The sequence below is a fragment of the Trachypithecus francoisi genome, unplaced genomic scaffold (genome assembly GCF_009764315.1).
Source record: "Trachypithecus francoisi isolate TF-2019V2 unplaced genomic scaffold, Tfra_2.0 Lachesis_group2, whole genome shotgun sequence".
Lineage (NCBI taxonomy): Eukaryota > Metazoa > Chordata > Mammalia > Primates > Cercopithecidae > Trachypithecus > Trachypithecus francoisi.
This window is the reverse complement of record NW_022681465.1, coordinates 118955981-118973650: the sequence shown is the minus strand read 5'-3', so window position 1 is coordinate 118973650 and position 17670 is coordinate 118955981. Positions and strand designations below refer to the sequence as shown.

The 17670-nt window shown below is 45.3% G+C and overlaps 1 protein-coding gene across 1 annotated transcript in view; it reads left to right on the top strand.

Annotated features, from left to right (window-relative positions):
- Nucleotides 1-17670, top strand: part of STK10 (serine/threonine kinase 10) — a 156691-nt gene that overhangs the window by 112245 nt on the left and 26776 nt on the right. The window contains exons 11-12 of the mRNA XM_033180296.1: nucleotides 3968-4091; nucleotides 4544-4723. Of these exons, the coding sequence (XP_033036187.1) occupies nucleotides 3968-4091; nucleotides 4544-4723 (304 nt within the window). The remainder of the gene's footprint in view (nucleotides 1-3967; nucleotides 4092-4543; nucleotides 4724-17670) is intronic.

Genomic DNA, 17670 nt, shown 5'->3' with positions numbered 1-17670 from the left:
GTGGGCACCTGACCTGTGTCATCTCATTTATCCTACAAAGGACCCAAGCGGTAAAGATCGTTAGCCTCATTTTGCAGAGGAGGGAATGAGTGCCACGAGGATGAGTGACTCTCCAAGAGGTCACCCAGCTGGAAAGCTGACTGAGCCTAGATTCAGACGGGCGCTGTGACCCCAGAGAATGTGCTTGGCCTCACTGCACTGCCCAACCCCTCCTTGTGCTGCTCTTGGGGGGCAGTTCTGTAAGCAGTTATGGTCCCTCCGAGCCATGAGGAAGGCCGCTGGGGTCAGAGCGTGGCCTCATGGGAATCAGCATGGCACTGCACTGGACTAGGACACAGGCCTCACGGACCCCGACCCCAAGAGGCCGCCAGGAGTCCCCAGTTCAGTCAGGAGGCCCAGGTTCTTTCTGTAGTAGTTTGATTTTTTTTTCTGATTATATAAATGACATGTAGCAATTTTTTCTTTTCTTTTTTTTTTTTTTGAAACAGAGTCTGACAGAGTGCAGTGGCACAATCTCGGCTCACTGCAACCTCTGCCTCCCAGATTCACACCATTCTCCTGTCTCAGCCTCCGAGTAGCTGGGATTACAGACGTGCACCACCACACCTGGCTAATTTTTGTATTTTTTGTAGATGGGGTTTCACTATGTTGGCCAGGCTGGTTTTCAACTGACCTCAAATGATCCGCCAACCTCGGCCTCCCAAAGTGCTGGGATTACAGGTGTGAGCCACCACACCCGGCCTACATAGCAATTTTTAATGGATTTGCTCATTAAGAAACATGGTTAACACTTGGGGCTTATCCCTCCAATATTTTTTCTATGAGTACACACATATACATACTGGCAATATAGATATAAAATTAGGGCATGTGGCTTAGGTCAATTTTTTTTCTTTTTTTTTTTTTTTTTTTTTGAGACGGAGTCTCGCTCTGCCGCCCAGGCTGGAGTGCAGTGGCCGGGTCTCAGCTCACTGCAAGCTCCGCCTCCTGGGTTTACGCCATTCTCCTGCCTCAGCCTCCCAAGCAGCTGGGACTACAGGCGCCCGCCATGTCGCCCGGCTAGTTTTTTGTATTTTTTAGTAGAGACGGGGTTTCACCATGTTAGCCAGGATGGTCTCGATCTCCTGACCTCGTGATCCGCCCGTCTCGGCCTCCCAAAGTGCTGGGATTACAGGCTTGAGCCACTGCGCCCGGCCTTTCTTTTTTTAACACAGGATCTTGCTCTGTTGCCCAGGCTGGAGTGCAAGTGGCATAGTCATGGCCCGCTGCAGCCTGGACCTCCTGGGCTCAAGTAATCTTCCAGCCTCAGCCTTTTAAGTAGCTGGGACCACACAGATGCACCCCCATGCCCAGCTAATTTTTGTCTTTTGGGCAGAGATGAGGTCTCACTGTGTTGCCCAGGCTGCTCTCGAACTTCTGAGCTCAAGTGATCCTCCCAATTCGGCCTCCCAAAGTGCTGGGATTATAGGCCTGGGCCACCACGTATGGCCTACGTAAAATTTTTGTTTTTTAGCATGTAATAAAGGTTGAACATCCCAAATCAAAAATCCAAAATGCAAAATGCTCTAAAATCTGCAACTTTTTGAGCACTGACATCACATTCTCACTGGAACATTTCGGACTTCAGATTTTCAGATTAGGGTTGCTCGTTCAGGAAGTATAATATTCTAAAATCTAACAAAATCTGAAACCCAAAACACTTTTGGTCCCAAGCTTTTTCGGTAAAGGATACTCGACCTGTATAAGATCATGGTTCAAAATTTTTTTTTTTTTTTTGAGACGGAGTCTCGCTCTGTCGCCCAGGCTGGGGTGCAGTGGCCGGTTCTCAGCTCACTGTAAGCTCCGCCTCCCGGGTTTTACGGCATTCTCCTGCCTCAGCCTCCGAGTAGCTGGGACTACAGGCGCCCGCCACCTTGCCCGGCTAGTTTTTTGTATTTTTTAGTAGAGACGGGGTTTCACCGTGTTAGCCAGGATGGTGTCGATCTCCTGACCTCGTGATCCGCCCGTCTCGGCCTCCCAAAGTGCTGGGATTACAGGCTTGAGCCACCGCGCCTGGCGGTTCAAAATTTTTTTAAAAAAAGAAAGAAGATAAACAGTGAAAAATTTCCCTCCCTCATTTTTCTACCAGAAATCCAGTTCTCTTTCCTGCGTTAATGTTTTATGATTTAATCCTTCCAGAGATACTAGAAAAGTAAACAATACATATGTGTGTGAACAGACAGATATTGTTGTCCTTTTTTCTCCCAGATAAGATGGCATAAGAGACCTATTCTTTAATGTCTTGCTTTTTTTTTAACCTAGAGATTATTCCATATCTGTTCATAAATATTATTATTATTATTATTATTTGAGACAGAGTTTTGCTCTTGTTGCCCAGGCTGGAGTGCAATGGCACAATCTTGGCTCACTACAGACTCCGCCTCCTGGGTTTAGGTGATTCTCCTGCCTCAGCCTCCCCAGTAGCTGAGATTACAGGCATGCACCACCACGCCTGGCTAATTTTGTATTTTTAGTAGAGATGGGGTTCTCCAAGTTGGTCAGGTTGGTCTTGAACTCCCGACCTCAGGTAATCTGCCCTCCTCGGCCTCCCAAAGTGCTGGGATTACAGGTGTGAGCCACCGTGCCTGGCCGAATTATTTTTATTTTTAATAGATGTTTCCTTATATAATTAAACATTTTCTAAAACTTGATTTTTTTTTTTTTTTTTTTGAGACGGAATCTCGCTCTGTCGCCCAGGCTGGAGTGCAGTGACCGGATCTTGGCTCACTGCAAGCTCCACCTCCCAGGTTTACGCCATTCTCCTGCCTCAGCCTCCCCAGTAGCTGGGACTACAGGTGCCCGCCGCCTCGCCTGGCTAGTTTTTTTGTATTTTTTTAGTAGAGATGGGGTTTCACCGGGTTAGCCAGGATGGTCTCGATCTCCTGACCTCATGATCCGCCTGTCTCGGCCTCCCAAAGTGCTGGGATTACAGGCTTGAGCCACCGCGCCCGGCCAATTTTTTTAAGGTTGTATAGAATTCCATCATACCGATGTACTTTATTTACATAGACCTATATTGATGGACATTTGCTTCCAATTTTTTGCTAAATAACATTGATTTTAAATAACTGCATACTCTTTTTTTTTTCCTTTTTTTGTGGTGGTGTTGTTGAGATGGAGTTTTGCTCTTGTAGCCCAGGCTGGAGTGCAATGGCATGATCTCGGCTCACTACAACCTCCACCTCCCAGGTTCAAGTGATTCTCCTGCCTCAGCCTCCTGAGTAGCTGGGAGTACAAGTGCATGCCACTATGTCCAGCTAATTTTTGTATTTTTAGTAGAGGTGGGGTTTCGCCGTGTTGGCCAGGCTGGTCTCGAACTCCAGACCTCAGGTGATTCTTCTGCTTTGGCCTCCCAAAGTGCTGGGATTACAGGTGTGAGCCACGATGCCTGGCTGACTATTGTTATTCAGTGCTCTTGTGCATGTATAAATATTTCTTTAAAATCAGCATCCAGAAGTGAAACTACTGTGTCAAAAGACATAAACTTATTACCAAATTGTCCTCCAGAAATGTACCAGTTTCTACCGTCAAATTTTCTACATCATGAAAATGTAGTTTCTACATCAAATTTTCTGCATCATGTTTTCTACATCATGAAATTGTGGTTTCTTTTTAATTTGTGTTTTATATCTATATAGGTGATTCTAAAATTTCTTTTTATCTTTTGCTTCATGTCTGTTCATGTTCTTTGCCACTTTTTTTGGTTAGGATAGTCTTCCTTTTTATTGATTTGTAGGTACCCTTTATTTATTATTAAGGTTTTGTCCGTCAATAAATATCAAATGAAGCCTGAGTTCTAGTCATGCCTATGACCAAGACTTGTGTGATTTTGCTCCATGATCCAACCCTCAGTGTTACAAGTTGCAAATATTGTGATCCCTGAGGCCAGTTTCTTACTATGACATATCTGTATCCTTTAACCTTTCAGGCGCCAGGAACTCCGAGAGCTTCGGCTGCTCCAGAAAGAAGAGCATCGGAACCAGACCCAGCTGAGTAACAAGCACGAGCTGCAGCTGGAGCAAATGCACAAACGTTTTGAACAGGAAATCAACGTGAGTGCAAGAAAAGATGGGACCCTGGAGGGCTTCTTGCCTCTGTGTGTTCTCTCAGTGGAAGCTACATAGTGGGAATGATTGGGTAGTGGAGAGTAATTCACAATTGCCCAATTCCTGGAGGCTTCCTGATCTTGTTAGGCGGTGACTTGTTAACACAGAATCCCATGAAGGTCACAGTGATCCCGAGTCCCACGGGAGGATCTCCAGAGGGGAAATAACCTTTACTGAGCACCGTGCAACAACACATGGTCTGGTCTCCCGTTTGCAGATGAGGAAATGGAGACTCAGGCTAAGTAACTTGCCCCGGGTCACACAGCAAGGGGGTGGTAGAGCTGGGATTCAAGCCTTGGTCTGATCACAGGCTCTGAGTTCTCCCCATCCCACTCCCCATGTCCCTCCCAGGTACAAAGTGACTTTGCTGAATTTCTCGGAATTTCTGCTCCTTTCAGGCCAAGAAGAAGTTCTTTGACGTGGAATTAGAGAACCTGGAGCGTCAGCAGAAGCAGCAAGTGGAGAAGATGGAGCAAGACCATGCCGTACGCCGCCGGGAAGAGGCCAAGCGGATCCGCCTGGAGCAGGATCGGGACTACGCCAGGTTCCAAGAGCAGCTCAAACTGATGAAGAAAGAGGTGAGTGTGTGCTGGGCGGGGGCAGGGGCAGCTCGGAGTATTAGTGCCTTCTTGGTTGCAAGTGATTGTGGCCCCAGCTCAACCTCACCTTGGCAACAAAGGGGTATGGCTGAAGAGCTCGGGAGCAGGTGAGCCTGGATCTGTGTGCCCAAGCTGCGCCACGAGGAGTCACTTCTCCATCCTGTGAACTCTGCTTTCCTCTGTGTTGCTGTGGCTTAGGGCAGGCCCTCACCGTGTGGCCTCAGGCAGCTTCCTTTACATCCTCCTAGCTTAGCAACCCCTGCTGAGAAAGAGCTGGGAATAAGGAAGGGCTGGTGGCCCAGGAGAATTTGAGATGCTGTTCCCAGAAGGGCCAGTGGGTGCTGGGTGGGTGGGCACATACAGCGTGCCCTCTACGCTGCACCCTCTCTACCTCCTCCTCCTCCCCATGTTGGAAGGGGAAGGGGAGGGTGGAAGGAGGAGTCTGGTCCTGAGGCACATCTCTTGGGCTGCTCTGGAGAGAGGCATCTGGGTGTCAAAGAACAGCCTATGCCTTCCTTTGTGGAGGACGGAGACAAGCAGGAACACCAGGGCAGGCTGTCCCCTGTCTCCCAGCTGGCAGCAGTGGATGAGCAGCCACTGAGGGTGGTCCTCAGGACCTCAGAGCCCAGATTCCATGGTGGACATGACATTTGGGGCATCCCAGAGACCTTGGGCAGCTGCCTCTGGGAGCCAGGGCTCCTGGCCAGCTGAGCAGTTGAGGCAGTCACCTTAAGCACAGATGTACCTCGGAGATACCACAAGTTTGGTTCCATACCCCTGCAATAAAGTGAATAAAAAATAAAGCCAGTCAGTATTCAGTAAACCATGCTGTACACAGATGTGCTGTCACCTGGGCTTTGTGGCTCCATTTTTAGAGCACAGGCAGAGTAGATTTAGCCTGTTTTTTTTTTTTTTTTTGGAGACGGAGTCTTGCTCTGTCACCGAGGCTGGAGTGCAGTGGTGCAGTCTCGGCTCACTGCAACCTCTGCCTCCTGGGTTCAAGCAGTTGGTCTGCCTCAGCCTCCCAAGTAGCTGGGACTACAGGCGTGCACCACCACGCTTGGCTAATTTTTGTATTTTTAGTAGAGATGGGGTTTCACCATATTAGCCAGGCTGGTCTCAAACTTCTGACCTCATGATCTGCCCGCCTTGGCCTCTCGAAGTGGTGGGATTTCAGGCATGAGCCACCGTGCCCAGCTTAGCATGATTCTTAAGGGCCCCTAGGATTTTCAAAATGGTAAATGAGCATTGGCTTCAACTTCAAGTCATCATCAGCATTAACCCCTAACAAGAGAATCAGCCTGTCCTTTGAAGCTTTGAAGCCAGGCATTGACTTCTCCTCTGTAGCTTTGAGAGTCCTAGATGGCATCTTCTACCAAGAGAAAGCTGTTTCATCTACACTGAAAATCTCTTGTTTAGTGCAGCCACTTTCATCAATGATCTTAGCTAAGTCTTCAGGATAACTCACTGCAGCTTCTTTTTTTTTATTTTTATTTTTATTTTTTTTTACTATGGCTGGTCTTTCCATTTATTCAGGTGTCACACAGTTTCACTTAGAGGGTGTTGATGGCAACTGAACATATGGAGGGTAAAGGGAACAATACATCAAATTGTGGGCAAAGCCACATCTTATTTTCTGTTTTTTTTTTTTTTTTGAGATGGAGTCTCGCTCTGCCGCCCGGGCTGGAGTGCAGTGGCCGGATCTCAGCTCACTTCAGCTCACTGCAAGCTCCGCCTCCCGGGTTCACGCCATTCTCCTGCCTCAGCCTCCCGAGTAGCTGGGACTACAGGAGCCCGCCACCACGCCCGGCTAGTTTTTTGTATTTTTTAGTAGAGACGGGGTTTCACCGTGTTAGCCAGGATAGTCTCGATCTCCTGACCTCGTGATCCACCCGTCTCGGCCTCCCAAAGTGCTGGGATTACAGGCTTGAGCCACCGCGCCCGGCCGACTCACTGCAGCTTCTCCATCAGCACTTGCTGCTTTACCTTGCACTTTCATATTATGGAGTTGGCATCTTTTCTTGAACATCATGAACCAGCCTCTGCTAGCTTCCAGCCTTTCTTCTTCAGCTTCCTCACCTCTCTCAGCCTTCACAGAATTGAAGAGTTAGGGCCTTGCCCTGGATTGGGCTTTGGCATAAGGGAGTGTTGTAGCTGGTTTATCATCTACCCAGATCACTCAGACTTTATCTCAGCATAGGCCGTTTTGCTTTCTCATCATTCATGTTCATTGGAGTAGCACTTTTATCTTTCGAGAACTTTTCCTTTGTATTCACAACTTGGCTGACCGTCTGGTGTAGGAGGCCTAGCTTTTGACCCAGTAAATTTTCTCCATGCCTTTCTCACTAAGCTTCATCATTTCTAGCTTTTGATTTAAAGTGAGAGACAGGGCAACTCCTGCTTTCACGTGAACACTTGGAGGCCATTGTAGGGATATTAATTGGCCTCATTTCAATATCATTGTGTCTCGGAGAATAGGGAGGCCTGAGGATAGGGGAAGAGACAGCAGAAAGGCCAGTCTGTGGAGCAGTCAGGTCACATTCAACATCGATTGATTAAGTTTGCTGTCTTATATGGGCTCGTGGCACCCTACAACAATTACAGTAGTGACATCAGACGTCACTCATCACAGGTTGTCATAATAGAGATAATAATAATGAAAAAATGTGAAATATTGCGAGAATTACCAAAACGTGGACAGGAAGTGAGAACATACTTTTGGAAAAATGACGCTGATAGACTTGCTCGACACAGAGTTGCCACAAACCTTCAATCTGTAAAAATCACAGTATCTGCAAAGTGTAATAAAGTGAAGCATGAAAAAATGAGGTATACCTGCACAACATTTCAGAGGACCCAAAAACTCAGTCAACAAGATAAAATAAATTTTAATGCAGCCGGGTGCTGTGGCTCACACATGTAATCCCAGCACTTTGGGAGGCCCAGCCGGGCGGATCACTTGAGGTCAGGAGTTCAAAACCAGTCTGGCCAACATGGTGAAACCGCATCTTTACTAAAAATACAAAAAAATTAGTCGGGCGTGGTGGCGGGTGCCTTAATCCCAGCTACTCGGGAGGCTGAGCAGGAGAATTGCTCGAACCCAGGAGGCAGAGGTTACAGTGAGCCGAGATCATGCCATTGCAATCCAGCCTGGGCAACAAGAGCAAAACTCCATCTCAAATATATATATATATATGTATATATATTCTGTTCATTTCTGGATTTGTTCATTTCCAGAGAAGTCAGACAAACAAAAAGTCCAATATTGAATAAATAAAACAGCTACCAACATGCTAGGGAAGCATATAGACTGGCTGACTAGAGATCTAGAGAGACCTGCTTTAGACAGGTCTGGGAAAGCCTCTCAGTGTTTGACACGTAAACTGAGTACAGAAGGATGCTGGCAGGCCTAAGAACCTTCCAGGAGGGGGGATAGCACCTGCAAAGGCCCTGAGGTATGGGAAAGAGCTTGGAGTGTTCAAAGAGCTGGAAAACCATCCATGTAGCAGGAGCTTAGGAAGCAAAGGGGAGATTGGCACAAGATGGAATCAGACAGGTAGGCAGAGACCAGCTCACGTAGGGCAGTGGGCCACAGGCAGGAGTGTGCTATTTTAATAATCCTGTTAACATCCAGTCCTTACATAGATGTTTTAGCATTAAATGAGAAGTACATTCAGGGTTAGACGCAGTATCTGCTCGGAATAAGAGCTGGGTAGATGCCCATTCCCTCCTTGGCTCTGCGCCCTGTCACACGTGCACATCTCGTGTGTGTGTGTGTGTGTGTGTGTGTGTGTGTGTGTATGTATAAGGACTTGTAAGAGTGGAAGAGAGAGGAGGCGACTGAGGAAGTTGCCTAGTTTAGGAGGGGGTGGGGGAAGCCGCAGATCTCCTCACCCTTTCCCAGAACATGCCCTTAACAAAGTTGGACTTCTCACCAGCAGGGTTCCAGGAAGGCTCTCAAGCCTGCCGCTGAACGCTGAGGCAGAGTGTGGGATTTGGCACCTGGGGTTCTAATCACATTCAGTTTTTTAAAATATCTTTTTCTATGGGTGTTTTTCTTCAAGAAGTTTTCATGGAAAGAAAAAGTTTAACTTCTTTGCTCTTTTGGCTTTTTTTTTTTTTTTTTAAATGATGAGGCTGGAGTGCAGTGGTGCAATCACAGGTCACTGCAGCCTTGAACTCCTGGGCTCAAGTGATCCTCCTGCCTAGGCCTCCTGAGTATTTGGGACCCTGCTAATGTTTTAAAAAAAAATTTTTGTAGGAATGGGGGTCTCACCTATTTGCCCAGGCTGGTCTTGAATTCCTGGCCTCAAGTGATCCTCCTGCCTCGGCCTCCCAAAGTGTTGGGATTACAGGCGTGAGCCATTGCACTCAGACTCTTTTGGCTTTTTGAGGAGGACAGGGCTCCCACCATTTAGTAAGATAGTGTCCCAGTTACTGGTCTTTTTGTGTAGACAAACTTGCTTGCTTTGATTCTGCAGCTCACTTATGTAACAGATAGCGATGGCAGGAGGCCAGTGAGAGGGTTTGCCCCATGGCAACCCCAGATATCCCAGATAGCACTGTCTTGCCATTGCCTTCTCCACACTCCTAAGAACTCCTTCTCTATTCCAAAGGTCATGTGAGGGCTGCAAGGTGCTGGGTGAGGAAGTAAGAATTCCAAGTAGGAATGGGAGGTCTGGCTCATTGCCCTTGACATAGTAGTCAGGATGCAGCAGCAGGGGTGAAGGACAAAATTAGAAGGGATGAGACCCCCCGCCTCAGGTGAGCAGCCTCTGAACTACCTACAGATGCATCAGCAATTCCAGTGCTGCAACAGACTAATTCACACATGGATACTGGAGAGGGAGACCATACACAGATGCAACAGGCACTTTCCTTTAACCAGCCCAGAGCAAGGAAGAGTGTACCTGTCCATTTCCCTACGATCTATTCAGTGTCATAATTTAAATTCAGGCATGGAAAACACACACCAAAAAAATAAAATAAAATTTGAGAAGCCTCCTGGGACCCTCTTCAGAATTACAGCAATTGGTGTGGAATATTTATCATGCTAATCACTTTTCAATAAGGAGATATGTATATAGGAACAATAATTATTAGCAAGGTAGTCGAACCTATTTATTCTTCGTGTCAATTTCTTTTCTTTTTTTTTTTTTTGAGACGGAGTCTCGCTCTGTCACCCAGGCTGGAGTGCAGTGGTGCTATCTTGGCTCACTGCAAGCTCCGCCTCCTGGGTTCATACCATTCTCCTGCCCCAGCGTCCCGAGTAGCTGGGACTACAGGCACCCGCCACCATGCCTGGCTAATTTTTTATATTTTTAGTAGAGACGGAGTTTCACCGTGTTAACCAGGATGGTCTCAATCTCCTGACCTCGTGATCCGCCCACCTTGGCCTCCCAACGTGCTGGGATTACAGGTGTGAGCCACCGCGCCCGGCCATTCATGTCAATTTCAAGTAATTTACTACATCTTCCTGTATATATGCATATATGCATATACAATTAATGTGGATACATTCTTACAACTCTGTAAGAAGGGACTTGATGGTCTGCTACTCAGTTCCTATAAACCCAGTAATCTTTAGCATCCATGAGAAACTGGCTTGACAGTTGTAACTCCTTAGATCACTGAAATCTGAAAACAAACCTAACCAGTCTTGAAGGAAATCTTTCCAGAACTCTGTTTCCCTGCCTTCCCAGGCAAAGTTCGTTAAACAGAATTTAGCTATTAAATAGTTTGGATCTCCATAACACCACAGAATTGTAACCCTCAAAGGATCCCTAAAGAAATTTTAGTTGAAAGCCAGATTGTTTTTCCTGATGAGAAAATAAGGAACTCTAACAAGTTCAATAACTTTTCTGAAGACATGTAGCTGGACTAGAATGCAGGTTTTCTGACATCCAGCAGAATGCAGTTCCCCTACCCCTGCCTCTCAGTAGATCTCAGCGGGAGAGCAGTGCTGGTACGTGCATGTCCTCCGGGGATACTGATGGATGGAAGTCCTGTGCTCCTTTGTCAAGTGGCCCCATGTGGCTCTACTTTTACTGTTCCTTTGCCTTCGCCCTCCATGGTCAATGGTGTGACGTTTCTTAGTGTTTTCAGTGCCTTTGGCAGAAATCCTTTGCTAAACTGCTGCTTCTAATCTTCCGTCCTGGAAAATCAAGAAATCATGCTTGAAACAGCACAATTTTAAGCTCATGAGGCCTTTAAATTGTATGATGCCTGAGATGGTGCTGTCGAAAGGCGTTTTGGCAGACACCGCAGCCAGATGCTGAACTAGGGTTATATAGCATCTCCAAGGCGACCCTTTGATGTGGAAGCAGAAGTGGCACAAATAAGATTTTAGATATTTTGCTGGGACTTCTAAGACAGTGATTCTCAACCAGGGACTGCTTTGTTCTGTAGGGGCCAATTGGCAATATCTGGAAACATTTTGGTTGTCACCACTGGGGAAGCAAAGGAGAGGTGCTACTGGCATTGAGCAGGTAGAAGCCAGGGATGCTGCTAACTTCCTAAAATTCACAGGACAACCCCCACAACAAATGCACAGGACAGCCCCCACAATAAAGAATTCTCCACCCACAAGGTCAGTAGTGCTGAAGTTGCAAAACCCTGATCTAAGACCATTAAGGCCAAAGAACATAGGAGAAGGATTCAGATTACAAATCTTTTTTTTTTTTTTTTTTTTTTTTTTTTTTTTGTTGAGACGGAGTCTCGCTCTGTCGCCCAGGCTGGAGTGCAGTGGCCGGATCTCAGCTCACTGCAAGCTCCGCCTCCCGGGTTTACGCCATTCTCCTGCCTCAGCCTCCCGAGAAGCTGGGACTACAGGCGCCCGCCACCTCGCCCGGCTAGTTTTTTTTTTTTGTATTTTTAGTAGAGACGGGGTTTCACTGTGTTCGCCAGGATGGTCTCGATCTCCTGACCTCGTGATCCGCCCGTCTCGGCCTCCCAAAGTGCTGGGATTACAGGCTTGAGCCACCGCGCCCGGCCCAGATTACAAATCTAAGACCATGAAAAAAAAAATCCAACAGTTGAAAGAAGAGACAATGAAGAATAGCTGCTGGGATTTTGGGGTCAGATGCTAAGTACATGTTTGACTTTATGAGAGACTGCCAGACTGTTCCAAAAAGGGCTGGATCATTTTACATCACAATGAAGTGCAAGAGTTCCAGTTGCTCCATGTCCTCACCATGTCCTCACCAGCACTTGCAACTGTCAGGTTTTTTTCATTGTGGTTTTTAATTCACATTTCACTAACAACTAATGATTTGAGTATCTTTTTGTGTGCTCACTTACTATCCATAAGTATTTATTTTATTTTATTTTATTTATTTATTTATTTATTTTGAGATGCAGTTTTGCTCTTGTCACCCAGGCTGGAGTGCACTGGCACGATCTCGGCTCACTGCAGGCAAACTCCACCTCCCAGATTCACGCCATTCTCCTGCCTCAGCCTCCCGAGTAGCTGGGACTACAGGCACCCGCCACCACGCCCGGCTGATTTTTTGTATTTTTAGTAGAGACAGGGTTTCACCGTGTTAGCCAGGATGGTCTCGATCTCCTGACCTCAAGTGATCTACCTGCCTCGGCCTCCCAAAGTGCTGGGATTATAGGCATGAGCCACCGCACCCGGCGCTTTTTATTTTTTTATTGCTTTATTGTGCTAGCCAGGACCTCCAGCAGGATGTTGAGTAGGAATAGTAGAGAGGACATCTTTGCCTTGTTCCCATTTTATTTTTTTATTTTTATTTTTTTTGAGACGGAGTCTTGCTCTGTCGCCGGGGCTGGAGTGCAGTGGCCGGATCTCAGCTCACTGCAAGCTCCGCCTCCCGGGTTCACGCCATTCTCCTGCCTCAGCCTCCCGAGTAGCTGGGACTACAGACGCCCGCCACCTCGCCCGGCTAGTTTTTTGTATTTTTTAGTAGAGACGGGGTTTCACAGTGTTCGCCAGGATGGTCTCGATCTCCTGACCTCGTGATCCGCCCGTCTCGGCCTCCCAAAGTGCTGGGATTACAGGCTTGAGCCACCGCGCCCGGCCGCCTTGTTCCCATTTTAAGGGGAAGGCATTCAATATTTCATCATTAAGTATGATGTTAGCAATAGGACTTTTTATAGCTGCCCTCATCGGATTAAGAAAGTCTCTTTCTACAGATGCAGAAGCTGAGGTTAAAAAGAAAGAAAAGAGGCCGGGGTGGTGGCTCACGCCTGTAATCCCAGCACTTTGGGAGGCCAAGGTGGGTGGATCACAGGGTCAGGAGATCGAGACCATCCTGGCTAACACGGTAAAACCCCGTCTCTACTAAAAATACAAAAAATTAGCTGGGCGTTGTGGCGGGCGCCTGTAGTCCCAGCTACTCGGGAGGCTGAGGCAGGAGAATGGTGTGAACCTGGGAGGCGGAGCTTGCAGTGAGCTGAGATTACGCCACTGCACTCCAGCCTGGGTGACAGAGCGAGACTCCGTATCAAAAAAGAAAAGAAAAAAGTTTTTTAAAGTCTCCTATTCCTAGTATGCTAATCGATTTTATTATGAATAGGTGTTGAATTTTATCAAATGGGTTTCATACATCAATTGATATAATCATACGGTTTTTCTTCTGTTAGTCTGTTGATATAAATTATGTTGCTTGATTTTAAAATATGCATCAGCTTTGCCTTTTTGGGGTAAGAACCACTTGGTTATTGTATATTTTCCTTTTTCTATATTACTGGACTCAATTTGCTGACATTTTGGTGAGGATTTTGGGCTCTATGGTCATAAGGGATGTTGATCTGGTTTTGTTGACAGCTGTTGTGATACCTCGGTTCTTGTCTTCTTGGCTTTAAGGAATTTAAACATGAGACACACAGCAAAGGAGCTGCAGCATAGAGTCGTTTATTGCAAAAGAAAAATAGTATTTTGAAAGTTAGGTATAGAATAGACAGCATACCCTGAGAGAGAGAGAATTCAGAGTGGGCTGCTTATAAGGATGAGACAGCAAAGACTGGCACGAGGGAGACTCTTTTAATGGGAGTCTTACATGATGAGTCATAAGTAGGTGGGAAGAGGTGTTGCCAGGAAGCATGTTCTGTGTGGTCCTCTGGGTGCGCATGTGCAGTAGCTGTACATGCTTGTTCGTATGTCACTGTCTCATTAGCATCTTAAACCTCTACCTGGGGTGTGTTTTTTACTATTAATAATGAACAAAGAGTCAGTCTGAGGACAGGTAAAATCAAAATGTGCATGCTCTCTACAGAGAAAATTCCCTACTAAAAATAGCTGTGCTTGAATGAGCTCAATTACAATGAGAATGCTGAGGCTTATGGTGTTGACCGTATAGTCCTCATAGTTGCTGTGTCCAGAGAACCTGGTCATTTTTTTTGACTACCTATCCTGCCTCAGTTTTAGTTATCTATTTCTTCTTTTTAATTTTTTTTTTATTTTTTAACTTTTCCTTGTTACATGGCCTTCCAATACCTATTTCTTTTCTCGTTTTTTTTTTTTTTTTGAGAGAGTCTCACTCTGTCGCCCAGGCTGGAGTGCAGTGGTAAAATCTCAGCTCACTGCAACCTCTGCCTCCCAGGTTCAAGCGATTCTCGTGCCTCAGCCTCCTGAGTAGCTGGGATTACAGGTGCGTGCCACCATGCCTGGCTAATTTTTTTGTATTTTTAGTAGACACGGGCTCTCACCATGTTAGCCAGGCTGGTCTTAAACTCCTGACCTCAGGCGATCCACCCGCCTCAGCTTCCCAAAGTGCTGGGATACAGGCATGAGCCACCGCGCCTGGCCTGTTTCTTCTTAAGTAAGCTTTAGTAGTTTCTGTCTTTCAAGGAATTTGTAGATTTCATTTTAATGCTCAAATTTATTGGCATTAAATATTTCCTGACTGTCCTTTGAATGCCTGTAGCATCTGTAGTGATGTTCTTTCTTTCATCTCTCATACTGGTATTTTGTATTGTCATCTTCTCCTCCCCCTCCTCCTTTTCCTCTCCTCCTCCTTCCCTGTCAGTCTGACTAATTGTTTATTAATTTTTTTGACCTTCTCAACCAACCAGCTTTTGGTTTCATTGATTTTTCTTTTCAGTGTTATTGATTTCTGCTGTTATATTAGGCTTGGGTTTAAATTGCTCTTCTTTTTATGGTTTCTTAATGTAGACGCTCATTTAGAACATTGATTTGAGACTATTCTTTAAGCACTTAATGCCATAAATTTCACTTAATGCTATAAATGGAGCACTGTTTTAGCTTCATTCCACAAATCTTTATATGTTGTATTTTCATTTTTATTCATACCAATTACTTTTTAATTTCCTTTGCAACTTCCTCTTTGACCCAGGTTATTTAAAAGCTTGTTGTTTAATTTTAAAATGTTTTGGGGCTCTCATATCTTTCTCTTGTTTTTTAGTTTGATTTCATTATGATCAAATCAAATAATATATATATTTTATATATATATATAATATATATATTATTATTATTTTTTGAGATGGAAGTTTGCTCTTGTTCCCCAGGCTGGAGTACAATGGCATGATCTTGGCTCACTGCAACCTCTGCTTCCTGGGTTCAAGTGATTCACCTGCCTCAGCCCCCCAAGTAGCTGGGATTACAGGCACGTGCCACAACACCCAGCTAATTTTTGTATTTTTTTTTTTTTTTTTTTTTGAGACGGAGTCTCACTCTGTCACCCGGGCTGGAGTGCAGTGGCTGGATCTCGGCTCACTGCAAGCTCCGCCTCCCGGGTTCACGCCATTCTCCTGCCTCAGCCTCCCGAGTAGCTGGGACTACAGGCGCCCACTACCTCGCCCGGCTAGTTTTTTGTATTTTTTAGTAGAGACGGGGTTTCACCGTGTTAGCCAGGATGGTCTCGATCTCCTGACCTCGTGATCTGCCTGTCTCGGCCTCCGAAAGTGCTGGGATTACAGGCTTGAGCCACTGCGCCCGGCCATTTTTGTATTTTTAGTAGAGTCAGCGTTTCACCATGTTGACCAGGCTGGTCTTGAACTCTTGACCCCAGGTGATCCACGTGCCTCAGCCTCCCAAAATACTGGGATTACAGGCGTGAGCCACCATGCCCGGCCCATATATTATTTAAGATTTCAATTTTTAAAAATGTGGTATGGTTTGTTTTGTGGTCTGGGATGTGGTCTGTGTTACTGAGTGTTCCGTGTGCACTTGAAAAGGATGTGTATTCTACTGTTGTTGAGTGGAGTATTCTAAAAATGTCAAGGAGGTCAAGTTAATTGATAGTATTGTTCAGGTCTTCTGTATTCTTACTGATTTTCTGCCACTTGTTCTACTGGCTGCCAAGAAAGGAATGTTAACATCTCCAACTGTAATTGTGGATTTGTCTATTTCTCATTCAGTCCTGTCAGCTTTTGTTTCACATTTTTGAAATTATTTTGTTATTTTAAATAGTCACATTTTCTTTTATTTATTTATTTGTTTATTTCTTTTGCAGTGGAAGTCTCACTGTGTTGCCCAGACTGCCCTCAAACCGCTGGGCTCAAGGAATCCTCAGCCTCCTAGACTTTAGCTAAGACTAAAATAGTCATATTTTCTTACCGAACTGACTCTTCCTTTTATGATTATATAATGCCCATCATTATTCCTGATAATATTCCTTGTTCTGAAGTCTGCCTTGTCTAATAAATAGCCAATCCTACTTTCTTTTGATAAGTATTTGCATACAGTATCTTTTCCCATCCTTTCAATTTAACCTGTCTAAATCTTTATATTTAGTATGCGTTTCTTGTTGACAGCATGTAGTTGTGCTTTCATATTTTTTAATCCTATCTGAAAATCTTTGTTTTTTAATAGACATGTTTATGCCATTTGTATTTAATTAAATTATTACCTGTTTTGTTGCCTTTGGTTTTTGTTCCTCTCTTCCCCGTTTTCCTACCTCCTTTTGGAGTATTTGAATATTTTTAACTTCACGAATTAGTTTATCTTTGTGTGTGTGTGTGTGTGTGTGTGTGTGTGTGTGTGTTTAATGGTTGCTCTGGGGCGTTATAATATACCTACCTATCTCAGCATCTATTTAGAGTTGATATTGTAATTCTTTAAGTAAAATGTACCTTTACAACCATGTAAATTTCTTGATACTTTCCCAATTTTGTTATAATTGTCACATTTTTGGCCTTTTTTTTTTTTGAGACAGTCTTGCTCTGTCGCCCAGGCTGCAGTGTAATGATATGCTCTCCGCTCACTGCAACCTCTACCTCCTGGGTTCAAGCACTTCTCACGCCTAGAGACAGGGTTTCACCATGTTGGCCAGGCTGGTCTTGCCTGGCCTCAAGCAGTCCGGCCACCTCAGCCTCCGAAAGTGCTGGCATTACAGGCTTGAGCCACCACACTTGGCCTATCACGGATAATGTATTACATCTACATAAATTAAAAACCATACCAGACAATGTGACTACTTTTGCTTTAAATGGTCATTGAGATTTTAAAGATCTTAAGGGGAAAATTGTTCACTATGTTTATCCGGATATTCACCATTTCTGTCACTCTTTCTTTTTACTGAAGATACAAGTTTTCTCCTCAGCTCACTTCTTTTTAACCTGAAGAACTTCCAGTGTAGCCTTTCTTCCCGACCACAAAGTTTCCTACTTTCCTTCATCTGAAAATGTCTTTATTTTGCTTTCATTTCTGAAGGATAGTTCCACTAGACATACCTATTCCTGTTCTTTAATTTTGGTACTTTTTTTTTTTTTTGAGATAGAGTCTTCCCTTGTCACCCAGGCTGGAGTGCAGTAGTGTGATCTCGGCTCACTGCAACCTGCGCCTCCTGGGTTCAAGCAGTTCTCTGCCTCAGCCTCCTGAGTAGCTGGGATTACAGGCGCCCATCACCACACCCGGCTAATTTTAAAAATATTTTTAGTAGAGACGGGGTTTCACCATCTTGGCCAGTCTGGTCTTAAATTCCTGACCTTGTGATCCCCAC